Source organism: Artemia franciscana, chromosome 5 (genome assembly GCF_032884065.1).
Source record: "Artemia franciscana chromosome 5, ASM3288406v1, whole genome shotgun sequence".
NCBI classification, from domain to species: Eukaryota; Metazoa; Arthropoda; class Branchiopoda; order Anostraca; family Artemiidae; genus Artemia; species Artemia franciscana.
Window position 1 is genome coordinate 30,892,137 of NC_088867.1, and position 19,738 is coordinate 30,911,874.

Sequence of the window (19,738 nt, forward strand, 5' to 3'; positions counted from 1 at the left end):
AGTCTTTTACGTTTTGAATTCACAGCAATTTGGAAATATTTAACACTTACAATGGAGGTGGTTGAACCTCATTAAGGACAGACTTCGGGTGGATGCTTACAGATACATCTCCTCGAACTGTGCGATATTCCCCTGAAGGACTCTGATAGGCTGCATTCATGAACAGACCAGTTGCTATACATTTCATAATAGATTCCTCATTACCTGAAACAGAAGTTCAAAATGTCAAAAAGGCAAGTCAAAAGAGACCAAAGCGCCTCATGGGTCTATAGGTTGGTCATGCATGCGGGTAGGTTAGTATACCATCAATCATCTTGGTTGCATTACCCAGAGCGAAATATCCGGGTTGCAGCGGTAGCTATCAGCCTATTAAGAGACGATCATGTCCCATAGTAAAAAACAAAATAGCCCATAACTTCTAAAACTAAAGTCAGATAAAAACAAGAGCTAAGAGCTCATATGGCACTTCTGACGTGGCCGGACGAGCCAAGAGCTCTTATGGTATGAGCTCTAGCAAAATTCTAAGAGTCAGTAGATTGATTTAAAAGGAAAATCAGAGGCTTAATGCCGGTCGGAATTTAAAATAAGAGCTCTGAGTCACGAGGTCCTTCTAAATTTCAAAATTCATTAAGATCCGATCACCCACTCGTAAGATATAAATGCCTCATTTTTTCTAATTTTTCTCTCCCTTCAGCCCCCCAGATGGTCTAATCGGGAAAACGAATTTATCAAGTAAATTTGTGCAGCTCCCTGACACTCCTACCAATTTTCATCGTCCTAGCATATCCAGAAGCACCAAACTCGCCAAAGCACTGAACCCCACCCCTAACTCCCGCAAAGAGAGCGGATCCAGTACGGTTACGTCAATCGCGTATCTACGACATTTGCTTATTCTACCCACCAAGTTTCATCCCGATTTCTCCACTCTAAGCGTTTTCCAAGATTTCCGGGTTCTCTCCCCCCAATGTCAACAGATCTGGTCAGAATTTGAAATAAGAGCTCTGAGACATGAATTCTTTCTAAATATTAAATTTCATTAAGATCCGGTCATCCATTCTTAAGTTAAAAATACCTCAAATTTTCTAACTTTTCCAAATCAACCCCCCCTCCCCAGCTCCTCCAAAGAGAACAGATCCGTTCCAATTATGTCAATGACGTATCTATAACTTTTGCTTATTCTTCCCATCAAGTGTCATCCCGATCTCTCCACTCTAAGCGTTTTCCAATATTTTTGCTTCCCCCCCTTCAACCCCCAATGTCCCCGAATCCGATTCGAATTGAGAAAGGAGCATCTAAGTCATAAGATCCTTCTGTATATCAAGTTTCATTAAGATCCAATCAACCATTCGTAAGATAAAGATACCTCAATATTCACGTTTTCCAAGAATTTCGGTTTCCCCCTCCAACTCCCCCCAATGTCACCGGATCTGGCCGGGATTTAAAATTAGAGCTCTAAAACACAAGATCCTTCTATATATCAAATTTCATTAAGATTCGATCACCTGTTCGTAAGTTACAATTACCTCATTTTTTCTAGTTTTTCCGAATTACTCCCCCCCCCCAACTCCACCAAAGAGAGCGGATCTGGCCCGGTTATGTCAATCACGTATCTTGGACATGTTTTTATTCTTCCCACCAAGTTTCATCCTAATCTCTCCGCATTAAGTGTTTTCTAAGATTTCCGGTACCCCCCCCCCAATTACACTGGATCTGGTCAGGATTTAAAATAAGAGATCCGAGTTAAGAGTTTCTTCTAAATATAAAATTTCATTAATATCTGATGACTCCTTCGTAAGTAAAAAATACCTCATTTTTTCAAATTTTTCAGAATTAGTCCTCCCCCCCCAACTTCCGCAAATACAGCGGATCCGGTCCGGTTATGTCAATCACGTATCTAGGACTTCTGCTTATTTTCCCCACCAAGTTCCATCCCGATCCCTCACCTCTAAGCGTTTTCCAAGATATTAGGCCCCCCCCCAACTCTCTCCAATGTCACCGAATCCAGAGCGGATCCAGTCCAGTTATATCATTCACGTATCTTGGACTTGTTTTTATTTGTCCCACCAAGTTTCATCCTGATCTCTCTGCTTTAAGTATTTTCCAAGATTTTCGTTTCCCCCGAACCCCCCCCCCCCCAATCACTCTGGATCCGGTTGGGATTTAAAACAAGAGATCTGAGTTACGAGGTCCTTCTAAATATGAAATTTCATTAAGATCCGATCACTCCTTCGTAAGTTAAAAATACCTTATTTTTTCTATTTTTTCAGAATTAACCCCCCCCCCAACTTCCCAAAATAGAGCGGGTCCATTCCGATTATGTCAATCACGTATCTAGGACTACTACTTATTTTTTCCACCAAGTTTCATCCTGATCCCTCCACTCTAAGCGTTTTCCCTCCCCCAATGTCATAGGATCCGGATCGGATCCGGTTGTGTAATTCACGTATCTTGGACTTGTTTTATTCTTCCCACCGAGTTTCATCCTGATCTCTCCGCTTCAAGAGTTTTCCAAGATTTCCGGTTCCCCCCAACTCCCCCCCCCCCAATGACTCTGGATACGGTTGGGATTTAAAACGAGAGATCCGAGTTACGAGGTCCTTCTAAATATGAAAGTTCATTAAGATCCAATCACTCCTCGGTAAGTTAAAAATACCTCATTTTTTCTAATTTTTCAGAATTAACCCTCCCCCCTAACTCCCCCAAATAGAGCGGATCCATTCCGATTATGTCAATCACGTACCTAGGACTTCTGCTTATTTTTCTCACCAAGTTTCATCCTGATCCCTCCACTCTAGGCGTTTTCCAGGATTTTAGGACCCCCCCCCCACCTCCCCCAAATGTCACCAGATCTGGTCAGAATTTAAAATAAGAGCTCTGAGACACGATATCCTTCTAAATATCAAATTTCATTAAGATCCAATCACCTGTTCGTAAGTTAAAAATACCTAATTTTTCTAATTTTTTTTCGATTTAACCGCCCCCCCCCCAGACGGTCGAATCGGGGAAACGACAATTTCTAATTTAATCTGGTCTGGTTCCTGATACGCCTGCCAAATTTCATCATCCTAGCTAACCCGGAAGGGCTTAAAGTAGCAAAAAGGGGACAGACAGACCGACAGAATTTGCGATCGCTATATGTCACTAGGTAGATACCAAGTGCCATAAAAAGTACACTATTAAAACCACCTTGTCCAATACCCCTATATAGGAAACTAAGCGTCCCTTGAATAACAACTAAAATATATTGGTTTGAAAATCAAGAAAAGTGGCTGCAATCACAATATTCTGCATCGAGCGTATCTTTTTTCTTTTTTTCCTTTTCCTCGGATAACGGAGCACTGGAACATCGAAGAGAGCTGTTTAACAGCTCATTTTAAAGGAAATTGATGGGATTGAAAATCTTTTGTAATTAAAAGGAATATTTTTAAAATATAATCAATCTTTTAGAAAAACTGCATTTTCATGGTCAAGATTGATAAATGAAATCATAATCGTAGGTATTTAATCATCATGATTGAGAGCTGTTTAATGGCTCATTTAAAGGAAATTGCTGTATACAAAAACATTTTTGTAACAAAAAAAAAAATTTTTAAGATAAATACATTAAAGAACCAACTGTCGCCCATAATAAATGATAAATTTACTAATGATGATCCGGGCTGCAGCGGTGTAGTTGTGGTAAAGAACAAACTCTAGCCCTTAGTAATTACTTTAATTTTGAAAAGAAGAAGTTACGGCAGAAACCTACATGGTAGTATAAGTAAGCTACAAGTTATACAAAGGTTCCACCAACATGTGAACTCAGATCGTGGGATTCAAAGTCCTAAGTGATGACCACTGCTCCATAGAATACTGATAATACGAAGGATTCTAACATTAGGTGATATCTTTATAAGTGAGGAATAACTGTGTATATAGTACGTATTTATTTTTTCTTGATAACCGCTCCATACTTTTTCAGGGAAATTTGTATCTTGGTTTATTCTGGCCTAAAAAAACCGATCTAGATAGGTCAGAAGATTGAAAAAATTCGCTAAGAGCCTTAATTTTGGGAAAAAAATATTTATGAAATTGACGTCATTTTTAAATACATAAGTATTTCAATGACAATGACATACTTATGTGGAAAAATTGAAGATCTTCATGCATGGAGAAGTTTCCATTAAATTAGTTAAAGAACAAAAACCAGTAATTGCAAAAATATATGTATATATTTTAACAAGTGATTTCAGCCATTCAAAAACCAAAAGTTTGAAGCTTAGTAGAAATCTGTGTAAGAAATCGGACTTGCTCAAATAATCAAATATCTTTGAAAAGACTACAATATGAAAATACATTAAATAGTTTAAAGAGCAAAAAAACTGGTAATGTAAAAATATTAGTATATATTTTAACAAGGGATTACAACAATTCTCTTTAAAGGAGCAATTTTATTTTGAATCAAATTGGCTCCTTTAAAAAATTCAATGATATTTCTAGCCATTATAGAGTGGCACTGCCTATGATATTGCTTATATGTCCTTTTGAAAACCTGCATGCATATAGTTCTTTTGGTTTAATTAAAACTTTCCCTAAACGTCGCATGAATGTTTCACCTTAATACCCTTAGCGTCAGGAGTTATAGTAACTGAAGTGGTAGTATTAAAAGTAGTGACATAGTGCATTCTGGCTAGTTTAAAATCTGCCACATTTTACCCTTAAGGAACTAACTTAATAATGTAAGCCGTTCTTAAGATATTGCTTTGTCAAGTTTTTGAAATTATAATAAAGAACCAACTCTAGCCTATACTAACTGGATCCGGGTTGCAGCAGTAGCTAGCAACCTAGTAGGAGACTACCACGTCCCTTAGTAAAAACTACAATAACCAATAACTCCTAAAATAGAGGCAGATCAAAATTTTAATTACAAGGCGATCTTGTCTTCGAATACAAAAGTTTGATCTTTAATCAAAAAATATTCAGCTTAAAATAAGAGAAAAAGAACAATTTTAATAAACGAAACTAGCGCTTTTGCATAACGTTTAGCTCCTCCGCAGAACCCTGGGAATGGAGTAAAGGGGAGGGGATCAAAATAATGTCACTTTGAGGGATTAAAGCCTCATGATTAGCTCCAGGGAAAATGATTTTCACGATTAAGATTTCCTACAAAAAAGGTGTCGTCACTAGAAAGCTCTAACACTTTACCCCAAAAGTGTCTTTTTTTTTACTCTCTTGTCTAAAAATTTTACAAGAATACTCTTTTTACGGTTAAACCTACTAGGGTCAGTTGGCACAAAATCTGCTATGTCTGCTGGTGATACTCCATTTTCTTCTACTTGCCCCTCAGACTGCGTGGGTGATTCCCCCTCCCAGAGGGACAACATTTTGGACCTACAGATTGAAAATCTTTGTATGATTCTAGCTTAAACAAGGCGCAATATACCTGCCTGTCTTAAAAAATGTAGCGATAGAGGAAATGGGGTTAAAGGGGATAAAGAGCCTAAATTGCACCTCCAATCATAAAAATTTAATTTCTTTGCATCATCCCAGTCTTAAAACGGTGAAAAATGACCATCTTTTCTACCAAAATTTGTCTTGAAAGAATAGTCTGTTTATATAGTTTGGGACCCTTACCCCTGGAGCTTCGCGGATCATGTCCCCCTAGAGGCAATATTTCCTTGGTTTCTAGCATTTTAATCTTAGATCTAATATTTATCTTCCTAAACTTTTTTCAAATACAAAAACGCACCTGGCTTCTGGCCTATTTTACTTTTTACATCTCTACTGCCTATTCCATCCTCACTATTGCTAGTATCTACCTAAGTAGATGACGCTAGAAACTTAGCCAATTTTCTCGTTATCTAAGATCACCTTTCCACCTTAATTTCCACCTAATTGAAGCAGCTTGGTCTACCTAACGTTAATCTTCAAACTTAATATCGTGCCCTGAACCATCGAAAATTGAAAAAATTTATTCATTTCACTAAAATCGCTATCCAGGACAATCATACCCTCAGCACTACCTAATTTATAAGACTTTTACTTCTCCAGTTAATGCCTTCCGTGGTCTTCTCCAGTTGATCTCCCATGGCCTTCTCTTGGTACCTTAGAACAAAATGCATCACACCACTGATTGACTCTTGATTCCACAATGAGAGAACTATTAACCTTACTTCCTATCTCAACAGCAGCAGTGTTATTCTTGTATATAGTACATATTCCTTTAATGCATTTATCTAGTATAACACGCACGGATAGGATATAGCTTTTCTATCAGCTGAACCAAAGGAATTTAACAGTTCAGTTTCTCTCTTCAATAATTAATTGAGAACTGTAAGTTTGGTCAACATGTCATCTCCCTTTCTTAAAACCACATTATTCTTTTCTTAGAAGTTGAACAACGCAGAACCGGTCGGTGGTTTTATATGTAATCCTAACACCTGGTTTGTAAATGAACGTAATGAACATCTTGTACATGTGGAGAGTGGTTTTACATATGCACCGTAGTATACAAAAAAGTAATGGGACTCATTAATACAGGACACTAGGCAGTTTACATTAGGCTATCCAATTTGTTTACACTATTGATCTACAGACTGTGAAACAGTCATTAGTGAGTCTTTCCTGCGGAGTCTACAACTAGGAGCCAGTCTGTATCTTAAAACTCCTAAGGGGTTATATCCCTAGGTCCTAAGGGGTTATTTGAATCGGCCTTGACTGAAATGGGTTTTGTCTGGAAAAGTTATTTTTCACTACGATAGAAGTCAGAGCCCTCGGTCATAGTGATAAATCCCCTTCCACATTGCACTGTTCTCATCTTACTTATAATCCATTTGAAAAAATACAAGACCAAGGACTTCATGGACAAGATCAAACAATCTCGAGTAGCAACAAATATTGGTGTGTAGGCGGTAGCGCTCTGTGATTCCAAATATATAATTTCACAACGTATTTCGTAAACTCAGTACTGACCGGGGATTGGACACAAGAAAGACAATCCTTTTCTTTGTTTCCGTCCAGACATGATAATGATGATGGTAATGCCTGGCCCTGGCCCTTCAGTTATTTAATGTTTACAAGATAGTCTAATCTTTGATTCAGCACAATCTGGAGGGGGCATTTTGGGGTATGCCAATTCCGGCCCAGATCATAAAGCAATAGTTAATACTGAATCTTTGCAGGGTTGGGTTACTTCATTGATTTCCTGCCACTAAAAGAGGTTTAACCATGTTGCTGCTAGACTAAATTGCTGCTGCTTGATAATTAAGTTGCTGCAGTATCCTTTTTGTCATTTGTGTTTGAATGTATTGTTTGATCTGCTCCTAACTAGTGTCTCGTTTGATCCAAAAGTTTTTACAATACTACTGGTAGCCTGTCAACATTTGTCTTCGATAGATTCGCCCACAAATACAGGTTCTTCTATTGTTTACGATTTAGGTTAGTAAAGAATTGTAAATAATGTTGAGACAGAATTTTTAAACAATGCCTAATTTTGAAGCACATCATTTGTCTTAGATATCAAAGTCACAGAGAAAAAGACAATATCTACTGAGCAATCTAAAATATGGATTTTCGAACAGTGTTAATAACAGCATAGAGGGTCCACAATATATTTCAGGCAATGCTGCTCTTGATGCTTAGTCTATGAAACCCTCAAATCTCAAACGTCACTTAGAAACAAAGCATTAAGAATATACTGGACAATACTTAAGATTTTTTAACAACGTGAGGATGCCTTGAAGAAATAGAAATTACAGTTAATTGAGGCGTTTCGAGAACAACCCCTAGTGGTAATTGAAACATCGTATGAAACTCCTTTAGAAGTTGCAACAAATAAAAAACCCAATACAATAGCAGAAAACCAGAGCAAACCTTATCTATTAAAAAGTCAGCTAAAAAAGTTGTTGGAGTAGCGAGTGAAATTAGAATGCATAATATATCTTTGTCCAATATAGCAATTCAAGGCGCATTTCAGACGTGTCCGCGGATACAATTGAATGTTTTTTTTTTAAAATAAGATATCTCCTGTTTTTTCCTTTTAAAATGATGTTAGTTCACGTTCCAAATTGCTAGTTTTTGCAATTTTATTCACTTAGAGAGTTCTTTTTAAGAGAATTTCGTTTTGCAGAAAACTAAAAACTGCTACGGAGGATGAAGGCGTCATAGAAATAACACGTTTGTCCTTTAAAAGAAATGATGCATTCCAGAAAATGCCTGTAGAGTGTGTACTGATGGAGCACAGTCAGCCCCTCGATGCCAAAATAGGGTTTTCAGAATGATTTTAAATAGCTTGCACCGCAAGCATAGAGAATGCACTATATTACTTACTAATTTAACCCTGCTACCAATGCAAAAATTACCGGACTCTTTGGTTAGGCTTGACAATTATATAAAATATACTGTTCTTAATGCCTGTCTCTTCAAAGAACTATGCAACAACATGAACCTTGATCAAGAAGTTCTTCGTTGGTATACTATTGTTCGCTGGTTATAAAACGAAAAGTTTTTAGCCGAATTTTAACTAAAACAAGAAACTAAATGGTTCTTAGAAAGGAAAAGAAAACATGCATATATGACATACTTTAATGATGAGATCCGGATCCAAAGAGTGGCTTATTTATTTGACATCTTGGATCAGGTAGCTAAGTTAAAATTAAAACCGCAACATATAGAAACTAACATTATTTACTCCGAAGACATTATATCAAGACTTTCATGTAAAAGCTGCAAAATTAGAACCATAAAGTGAATCTTGGAAATGCAATTTTTGAACACATTTCTACCGAAACTGAAGAATCAGAAACGAGAGTCGTACTTAATGTAAGAAGGAAATTAATAGCCACCTCCAAGCTCTTGAATACAAAAAAAAATTAATTTATTTTCCGAAATTTCCTGACCAAGAGGGTGCTATAATTCAAAACCCATTTCATACAAAATTTCTTCTCGAAAGTTGAATTTTGATCTCGGAATTTCATCATTTGGCTTAGACTTTAAAGCTCCTCAGACTTTTTGACAAATATCTTTTAGTTTTCAATTTTCTATCTAGTGGAAGAAAGAAATCATGTAAAAATCTGGAATGAAAAATATTTCAAGTAAAAAACTAAAAAAAGGAATCCAACATAATTTCCAGATGAAAAAAACAAAATTGTAGATTGTCTCTTCTATATCCGGGTCCTAGAGAATCCTCCCAGATCGCCCGCACTTCCCTTATCCATCGCCCTGCTTATTACAGTAGATTTATAATTCGAAAAAAATGGATGTTGCCAACATTTCCAATAAAGTGCAGATTGAAAAATTTTTAGATCTAAGAAATACATCCTCAGCCCTTGATTCAAGAAAGATCGTTATATCAGAGTTGTATCATTTGCTTGTACTTATCTACGCGAAAGTGGATATTCAGCTCTTGGAGGGATCAGAAGTCATTAATTATTCAAAAGCCAGGAATAAGCCAGACGTTCAAGATTACATGAGATTATTCTTGATAATAAATCAGCAAAAAATTGTAATATATCAGCTGAAAATATATTGTCACAACCGTTATTTTTTTCTTATTTATCAAATATTGTGGGTAGCAAGGTGAGGCGGATGACACATATCCTTAAGACATCTAATTAAAAGTTAAAAACCAATGATGAGGACAGATCCTGTAGCATCCACATAATTACCATGGTGGTTATATTTTCTGTACGCTGGTACTGGCGCCATTCATCAATAACCTTTTTGAGAATGGAACACCGCCAACAGATAATAAATTTAGTCAGCTGATTAATAAATCAGCAAGAAAGATCGTTATATCAAAGTTGTTTCATTTGCTTGTACTTGTCTCCGCGAAACTGGATATTCAGCTCTTGGAGAGATCAGAAGCCATTGATTATTCAAAAGCCAGGAATGAGCCAGACGTTCAAGATTACATGAGATTATTCTTGACAATAAATCAGCAAAAAATTGTAATATATCAGCTGAAAATATATTGTCACAACCGTTATTTTCTTCTTATTTATCAAACATTGCGGGTAGCAAGGTGAAGGGGATGACAAATATCCTTAAGGTATCATGAAAAGAGAAATCACCAATGCAACAGCACAAACACAAAAAAAAAAAAAAAAAAAAAAAAAAAAAAAAAAAAAAAAAAAAAAAAAAAGACAGAAGGAGAAAAGGAAGACTGTTTTCCTAAATTAGTGATTAATATAGACCAGCACTTGAATGAGGCCTTAACCCTACTCATCCATACAATCACATAGGTCAAACAGCATAGCCACACACAATCAACCATAAAGAATAATCCATGGACAGGCAGTCATGTCGTCAATAAGTATAAGTCGTCATTTACCAAACAATAGAAAAAATAATATAGACAAATAATTCAGAGGCAACACCCAACATAAGGGCTCATCAGGAGAATACACTGGCCTATATAGGGTTTCGCCACTCTAAATTCTCTACCCAGCACAGTGTTGTGGCTACCACAGAATATCCATGGCATCCCCGCGTCAGGTATCACCCCCAAAATACATGCCTATGAAAGAAAAAAAACAGCAAATGTAAAACAACCAAGTAAAACCAAAACAAGCTTATCCTGTTAATATATCCCTCCCTTTAGCAACAATAGGTAAACTAGATATTATAAATTTTACCAAATCACAAATATTAACACATTGCAAAAAACCTGATTGAACTAAACAATTATAGAATTCATCTTTACCATGTGGCTAATTTTTAAGAAAATCCGCTCAATTAGAAACACAATTCAAAATAAATGGCGCTGCGACAACATTTCTCGAACCTCCGAAATTAGTTGAAAATTTCTTTAAGTATTTCTAGATAATTCTTTTGATATTTATTTAAAAGTTCGTTATAATGAAAACTAAATTTTTTAAATTGCAAAGTTAATTTATTTGCAGAAAAACCTCTTGATATCAATTTTTGGCTTAAGATTTTACATCTATTTTTAAAATCAATATAATTACTATAAATCCTTGCATAACGAAGTAACTGTGAGAAAAACGCTGAATATGTGATATTTGAGTGTATATTACTTTCAGGGAATGGGAAACTAATCACTTCAAAATCAAAATCATCCGTTTTATTATACATTTTAAAACTTAATTTATTATTATCACAAATATTAATATTTAAATCTAAGAAATGATCTTCATGACCAGCGCCATGACTAGGCTCAAGAATAAGCTCTGATGGATATATATTTTTAGAAATATCAATGAAATCCTTACAATTTAAGACCAAAATATCATCTAAATATCTTTTATTATTTGACAAAGCATGTTTTAAATTAATTGGATTATTCTTATCCATCATATATTTATATTCTAGTTGACTTAAAAACAAGTCAGCTATAAACGGGCTGGCATTCCCCCCCATGGGAATTCCCACAATTTGCTTGTACAAACCACCCCCAAATCTTATATAAGTATTGTATAAAACAAATTCCAATAACTCAAAAATCATATCCAAGCTGTAACATCTCAAGTTAACTGTAGTATTAAAGCAATTTGTCCATATGGCTTTTTTATTATAAATGTCTATTTTTAAGAACCTTTTACTAGATAAGAGGAAAGATTTCTTGATAACAGTTTTTAAATTATCAAACACTACATTAAGTGATAAATTAGTATACATTGTCGCAAAATCGAAAGACTCAATTCTTTTAGCTGAAACCATTGTTAAAGAATCTATCACCTGCAGTGAATTATTAACACTCCAGTATGAATTAAAATTCGAAAATTTTTTAATACCAGAACAATAGGTTTTAAGTTTATTTACAATTTCCTTTAAAATTAAAGAAAGGTCAGTAGCAGCAATGCGGGTTGGACATTTAGCTGCTCCAGCAATAAACCGTGGTTTAGGGGGATTCTTATGAAATTTTACAGTCCAATATAGGAAAGGGAACTTTTTATCATTGTCATTTATTTTAATATTAAAATTTTTAAAAAGTATTTCTTCAGTCTTTTCAATTAAATTCTCATCCTCTATATTTACCTTTTCGTAAACATTAGTTGTGCATAACTCCCTTTTTAAGATATCACAATACAGCTTCTGACAAATTATGGCAAAATTATTATTAGCTTTATCCACTGGCACAATTACAAATTCATTCTTTAGATTAGCAATTGCTTGTTTAATCTTTGCATTATAAAATAATGATTTAGTGTTACTATTTTTTAAGTTAGAATATATTTTATTTCTTATTCTACTAATAATTAAATTCTTCCAACTTTGAAAACTCTCTTTATTTTTATTCTCTTTCTTACACCACTTATCAATAAATAAATCAAAATCATTTTCCAAGCCATCAAGAACACTCGATGGTTTCAGATGACGAGAAAGACGGAAATTAGCCCCTTTATTCATTATAATTTGAAGATCATCTTGCTTTATTCGCCTTTCTTGTGGCCTTTCTTCTATTAGCCTTTCTTTTTAGGAGCCTTTCTTGTTTTCTCCAAGGAGAAGCACGCACTGAAAAGGGGAAGTTTCAGTTACATTCAGGACACAAAAAAAATATAACTTACGGGTTAAAAGGGGTAAGTATGGTGTAAAAGAATATCATATTGAGTTTCTATGATAAACAAAAGTAAAAAAAAAAACAAATAGAAAGAACACTATTGCTTTGGTAGTTGATAATTGTCTCACTACTTAATTTGCAAACTATGCACAATAAACAAAAAAGCAAAGTTTTTCATTTCTGAACTTCTTTTTTTTACACATCAGCTTACCTCTACACTGTACAACAGGGACTTCAAATTTTTTCAGTATTCCAATCAATTGGGCTTTAATCTTTACAGCTCTTTGAAGAGCTCTTCTGTTAAAAAAGTTACTGGAACACCACTGTGACGATTCTCCACTATCTTCATAATCACTAAGAACATTTAACGAGGTTATTAAATCTCCTTCTGCCACTTTGTACTGTCTTTGCGCTTTCCTTGCACGAGTGAATTCATCCCCACTACGTGGTGTTAGGAAAACAGATTCAACTTGAAGCATAGCAATTATTGATGCAATTTCTTCAGAACATCCAAAATCACCTGTAAGGGTAATCAATTAATAATGCGATCCAAAATACACCTGAAAGAAAAACCTTTATAAAATCAACTAAATCAACCACTTTATTCTGCATTCTCAGCTCTTTTTAGAAAGCATACTCTATATCCATAGAGCAGCACACAAACAACCCGTAACAACTTGGCAGAACTCTACTATTAACGACAGATGAGTCAGTTTTGCCGGGTCTCCTCTTACTCTAAAATTCCAGTTATAATTTAAACTGAAAAATAAAACTGAAAAACTGAAAAATCATTGTATGCTTTTACACAAAGGTGCACACAAAAATAAGAAAGAAAAAACACATTCGTAGACATGCTGGTCAACATAGCTCGCTATGCTTAAAAACATATATGCAAAAGGGAAGGGAGTTCTCTCATAAGGTCCATAAACACCCATGTACACACAGGTGCACACAAAAATAAGAAAAAAAAAAACATTCTTAGACATACTGGTAAACACAGCTTGCTATGCTTACGAGCATATCTGCAAAAGGAAGGGGAGTTCTCCCATAAGGTCCATAAACACCCATGAAAATTTCGGTCTAAAACTATACTTTTTTTTCGGTAAAACTCGTTTTTACATCTACAGCTTTTAAGGTACTTAAAGCAAATCTACTACAATCAACAAAGACTTGGATTTGTAGTTGACTTGCTTCAAATACCGCCAGTAGTAAACGATTGTAAACCCAAATCAGAAAATTATAATAAAAAGATACTATCTTAAGATTTGTTAATTAAAAATTAACAAAGAAGGAAATAATTGTAATAATTCCTTCAAAATCCACAGTCAGTATCATTGTTGGCTTATGCAAACCTTGTACGACGGAACTAAGGCATCAGATATAGAAAGACCCCCCCCCCCCTAAAGGGTTCAGAAGGGCTCTAAGTACACTGAGTCCGTGATATTGCGGCACATTAAGCCGTGATTGTTAATGAATTTACTGTGTGAATTTACTGAGATCTCACCACGATTTTACAAAATATTGGTCTTGGTTGGTAGAAATGACAGGTCAATTGGTAAATTCTGTTACCCTTGCCTCAAACATTTTTGGTGGTGACGCGTCTTCATGGAAGATAAAGCATTTTTCAGTGGAGATAAAAGCGCACTGTGTGTAACAATTGGAAATGTCTTAAATTTCAGAACTATGATACTTTTATAGCTGATATATGAATAATAATCTTTGTATTAAAAAGAGAATTTTAATTCAAATATGCTGAAAATTAGAAACACGGTCAAACACGGTCAGAAATAAGTCACTAGTAAGTTCTTTTTTTCCCGACAAAAGTTCAGTCCTAAGCCAAGTATCTTCTTAAATCAAACAGTTCGCGGTAACGAACTGCAATAAGGAGCGACCCGCCTCAATAGTAACCAAAACTCTAAAAAATGGAATTTTGATGCCAATAGCTACATCAAAAGAATCACATTTTAATGCTGATTATAAATATATAAGTTTCATCAAGTTAAGTCTTACCCATCAAAAGTTACGATCCTGGAAAAATTTGCCTTTTTTTTAGAAAATAGGGAGAAACAACCCCTAAAAGTCATAGAATCTTAACGAAAATCACACCACCAGATTCAGCGTATCAGAAAACCCTATTGTAGAGGTTTCAAGCTCCTATCTACAAAAATGCGGAATTTTGTATTTTTTGCCATGCCAGAAGGCAGATCACGGATGCGTGTTTATTTGTAAGTTTTTTTCGTTTTTTTTTTCCAGGGGTGATCGTATCGACCCAGTGGTCCTAGAATCTTGCGAGAGGGCTCATTCTAACGGAAATGAAAAGTTCTAGTGTCCTTTTTAAGTGACCAAAAAAATTGGAGGGCACCTAGGCCCCCTCCCACGCTAATTATTTTCCCAAAGTCACCAGATCAAAATTCTGAGATAGCCAATTTATTCAACGCGGTCAAAAGACCTTATAACTATGACTTTGGGGACGACTTACTCCCCCAGAGTCCCCGGGGGAGGGGCCACAAGTTATAAACTTTGACCAGTGCTTACATATAGTAATGGTTATTTGGAAGTGTACAGACGTTTTCAGGGGGATTTTTAGGTTGGGGAGGGGGTTGAGAAGAGAGGAATATGTTGGGGGAACTTTCCTTGGAGGAATTTGTCATGGGGGAAGAAATTTCTCATGAAGGTTTCTCATGAAATTTCTCATAGAAAGTCACGAAGACTTTCTAGCATTATTAAAAAAAAACAATGAAAAAATAAATATGAAAAAGTTTTTTCAACTGATAGCATATGATGGGCTTACCTCCTCCTAATACCTCGCTCTTTACGCTAAAGTATTTTTAGTAATTTCAACAATTTATTCTACGACTTTTGTGATTCAGGGGTCATTCTTAAGAAATTCGGACAAAATTTAAGCTTTAGTGCAAAAAGCGAGGTACTGACGAGAGGGTGAACCCCTTCATATAAGTAATAAAAAAATGAGAATACAGAAGTTCGTTACGTAAGCTAATTTTTAAGTTACGTATATCTTTTACTAATAAAAACATCCGTAAAAAATTAAAAGTTCTAGTTGCCTTTTTAAGTAACCAAAAAATCGGAGGGCAACTAGGCCTCCTCCTTCGCTCCTTTTTTTCTCAAAATCATTCGATCAAAACTATGAGAAAGCCATTTAGCCAAAAAATAAATATGCAAATTTCGTTTTGATTATTCATCTGCGGAGAGCCAAAATAAAAACATGCATTGATTCAAAAACGTTCAGAAATTAAATTAAAAAAAAACAAGTTTTTTTAACGGAAAGTAAGGAGCGACATTAAAACTTAAAACGAACAGAAATTACTTCGTATATGAAAGGGGCTGCTTCCTCACCAACGCCCCGCTCTTTACGCTAGAGTTTTTTACTGTTTTAAAAAGTAGAGTTAAGAGAAAGAGTGGAACTTTAGCGTAAAGAGTGGGGTGTTGATGATGAAGCAGCCCCTTTCATATACGAAGTAATTTCTGTTCGTTTTAAGTTTTAATGTCGCTCCTTACTTTCCGTTAAAAAAACTTGTTTTTTTTTATTTAATACCACACAAAATCAAACATATATTATTTTTTCTCTTAGCTAAAAATATACATATGTAGATACATGCGTGTATTTAAAATTCAGAGACCGTATATGTAAAACAACACCCCACCCCCCATAAAAAAGCAATAAACTCAAAAATCTAAGTCACTGCCTTCCTCACTTCCCCACCATTCTCCCTAAAAGCATTCTATTAGGTCTCTCGAAGAGGACTCCAAAAGATACTTGGAACAGCGGTATATCTCCTTAAAAAAATTTATCCCTTAAAATCAGTAATCTTTAGCATCTACTCAGAAAATGACTCAGCACGTCCCCAACTACATATATTGAGTCAATTCCCAACGATAAGTATACTTGACCCGCCAGTCCCTTGAATTTCAACCCTCCTTCCCATTGGACGTGGGAAGGGGACAGCTAGGAGGCCAAACTAAATCATGCCATCCCACTGTGAAGAAACACCTGGTGCCTCTAGGAGTGTTCCAGAAGGACGGACGTAAATGGAACAAATTAAGGCTGGAAATCGCTCGGCCTCTAATAGAAGATCGTAGACACTGGCCGAATGTGGTTCAAACATATCCTTGGTGCCGACATGGGCTGAACAGTATGTGCCTCGACTCAATATATATATATATATATATATATATATATATATATATATATATATATATATATATATATATATATATATATATATATAATTGTCAAAAATTAAAAAGACTTAAAAATCTCTCACATGCATTTCCACGAAATTTGAGCAGTTATATATATATAAGCCGGACGGATAGTAGAAAATAACTGCACCACAAGCTGCAACTTCGGAATTTTTCTTTAAATATCGAATGTCTATAGATTTTAAACGTCATGTTACGGTTCCTTCTACTTTTAAACCCATACATTTCTTTTTTTTTCAGCATTAAGCACTAGATAGTAGTCATTCCAGATGTTCAAAATAGGTTATTGCACGGAGTAACGTTTTGTCCTTTTATTCTTGGTCATATTAAAATACAATTTGAACCTTCTATTGTTAAGTCAAAATGCCCTCTTAATCTTTTAAGTTCCATGAGTGTGGACTAGGTATCTTGTCAGCAAAAGGATAGACCGACCTCTGAGAAGCTATATTTCCTTTTTCATAAACAAATTAAACTACCAGAAATTGAACAATAGCCTAAATTAGATCATGGGAAAATACTTCTGAATTCCAAAGTCCACCCCGACTCCCTTCACAAATTCATTTCTCGTGATCTCAGATTATTTTTGTATCATGTAAATCACGGCTTCTTAAACTATGGGTCGCGACCCCATTTGGGGTTGCGAGGGATAAAAATACAATTTAACAAAAAATGTTTTTTAACTTGTAAAATTATTGTTATAAAGAAAAATAACAATCATCGTAGATAAATATATCATAAAATCTTCTGGTTCAGAAAGACTGTTTATACCAGCCTTTGTATTCCGATCATTATAGTATCTTATATAAATTTACTATGAATCAGAAGATGTTATAGAAATTTATAAAAAATATAGATTTTTTTTTTGTCAATCTCTTAAAACCGAAATAATCCTGATAAATATTATCAACAAAATTTCTAATTGTTATTTTGAAGAAACTATATAAACATTTCGTGTTATTTTCATTTAACCATTGTATGATTGTGAACAAAGTGCATGTTATTCTGAATTAGTCAGTTTAACCCTTTCGCGACCGACGGGACCTTACAGTCCCGGTATGTAAAAATCCTTTGGGCGCTTCTTAATTGATTGATAGGTCCCGTCGACCGACGGGACCTATTTTCACACAATCTATCAACCCTTACAAGCCAGTACAGGGTAAGTGCCACATTGGAAAGATCTTCTGAAGATACAATTTGGACTGTCTATTGAGTAAAATTCCATGGAAGCAAGACGACTGGAACACCTTTTCTCAAGAAGCTAATCCCCCTTACGATTATCAGCTTTTAAAAATAATTTTCGTCTATAGACTTAGCTGGATCGTATCTCTTTAATGTCAGAGGCAGCACTGTGGCGCTGCCTCAATAAAAAAACCTTTCATTTATCTTTTTTTTTTCATCCAGCCACTTCGTATGGAAGAGGTAGTCATAAAGTCTTCGGAGATGGCTCATTTAATTGTAAATCGTAAGTTCTATAGCGCTTTTTCGAGAATTAAAAATGACTGGAGCAGAATCCGCGCCACCTACTTTTTTTTGCTACTTGGTCACGCTGTAACGCTAAATGATATCGGATCGAAATTTTGAGGTAAATTTTAATAGTAAAAAAGTACAATAAATATGCCTCCTGAAATGAAATAGCCACTAGAATCTCTGGAGCAATGACCGTAGATTACGGATAGTTCATTAGTAGAAAAAAGGGGCTTATCGATTTTGGGTGTCCCATTGGATTGTAACTTCAAGAATTTGCTACGTGAGTCAATAAAAATATACATTATTTGCAAGAACGAGGGTGTTACAGGGGCAAGAGATGAAGCAACATACATTTCGTCCCTGGTTAGTTTAAAGGTTACATCCGAAAGTCCGTGGGACAACAGGTGCATAATGAACAAAAAAAATGTTTTGAGGTTAAACTGCCCCCCCCCCCCCAAAAAACGGCTCAAACCTTATATCTGTAGGTCCTTTGGGTAATGGGGAAGCGAATGCAAAAGGAAAAAAAAAATACAGATTAGTTCCCGAAAAATTGAGCAAAGAAAAAACGGGTTTAATTTCGACAAAGCAGTGAACAAAAAATAAAATATAAAAACTACACTTTAACTAAAAAAATAAAAATACTCCTAATATTTCGGCCCCACGTCCGGGAGCCTTTCTCAACGGAAAAAAAATACAACCGACAATTTAAGACTTTTTTAAGACATCACAAACAAACAAAAAAAAAACACGACGTTGTGTTGTGTTTTAGTTGTCGAGGTTTTTTTTTATTTGTGATGTCTTAAAAAAGTCTTAAATTGTCGGTTGTAATTTTCTTTTTTCCGTTGAAAAAGGCTCCCGGACATGGGGCCGAAATATTCGGAGTATTTTAATTTTTTTAGTTAAAGTGTAGTTTTTATATCTTATTTTTTGTTCACTGCTTTGTCGAAATTAAACCCGTTTTTTCTTTGCTCAATTTTTCGTAAATGGAAAAGCAGTGTGGTCTTAGAAATTATTTAGATTAGTTCCCCCGCACAAAAAGGGTCAACAAATGGTCTACAAGGGTGAATAAGCATTAATTTTCTGAACGGACTGAAAATTATATCTGTAAGTTTCTGTGCTAAGAGAACTTAATGCACAATTAAAAAATGAGAACAAAACTGGTTTACCTTAAGATGGGGCCTGAAAAGGGGGCCCAAACCTCTTTCTACTAAAGGCTTGGAACTTAAACTCAAATTCCTGGGCCAAGGGAACCTCCCCCCTTCAAAAAAAAAGTTAGAAACACACACCCCGGAAATCTTAATTAGGTTAAAATTATAAAAGTCCTTGGACCAAGGATCTTCAATTAGCATTGGAAATAAAATCGAAAAGAATATTGATTCGGAGGGAAATGCGGCCCAAAATAAGGGCTAACATTCTTTTTCTCTGAAGAATTAGAAAATCAAAACGGCAAGTCCATAGACCAAGTGGACTCTAATACAAAAATACGTTGTTTTTTTTCCATTTGCTTGAAATTACTAAGGATTGTAGCATGGGTTATAGTGACCAATAAAT

General features: G+C 35.2%; 1 protein-coding gene across 2 annotated transcripts in view; it reads right to left on the bottom strand.

The window, feature by feature from the left end:
• Positions 1–50: 50 nt before the first annotated feature.
• Positions 51–19,738, bottom strand: part of LOC136027254 (probable ATP-dependent RNA helicase DHX35) — a gene marked incomplete at its 3' end in the record, with an annotated part of 77,794 nt that continues 58,106 nt past the window's right edge. For both annotated transcript variants that reach the window (XM_065704326.1, XM_065704325.1), the window contains 2 exon segments: positions 51–204; positions 12,711–13,019. In XM_065704326.1, coding sequence (XP_065560398.1) covers positions 51–204; positions 12,711–13,019 — 463 coding nt within the window.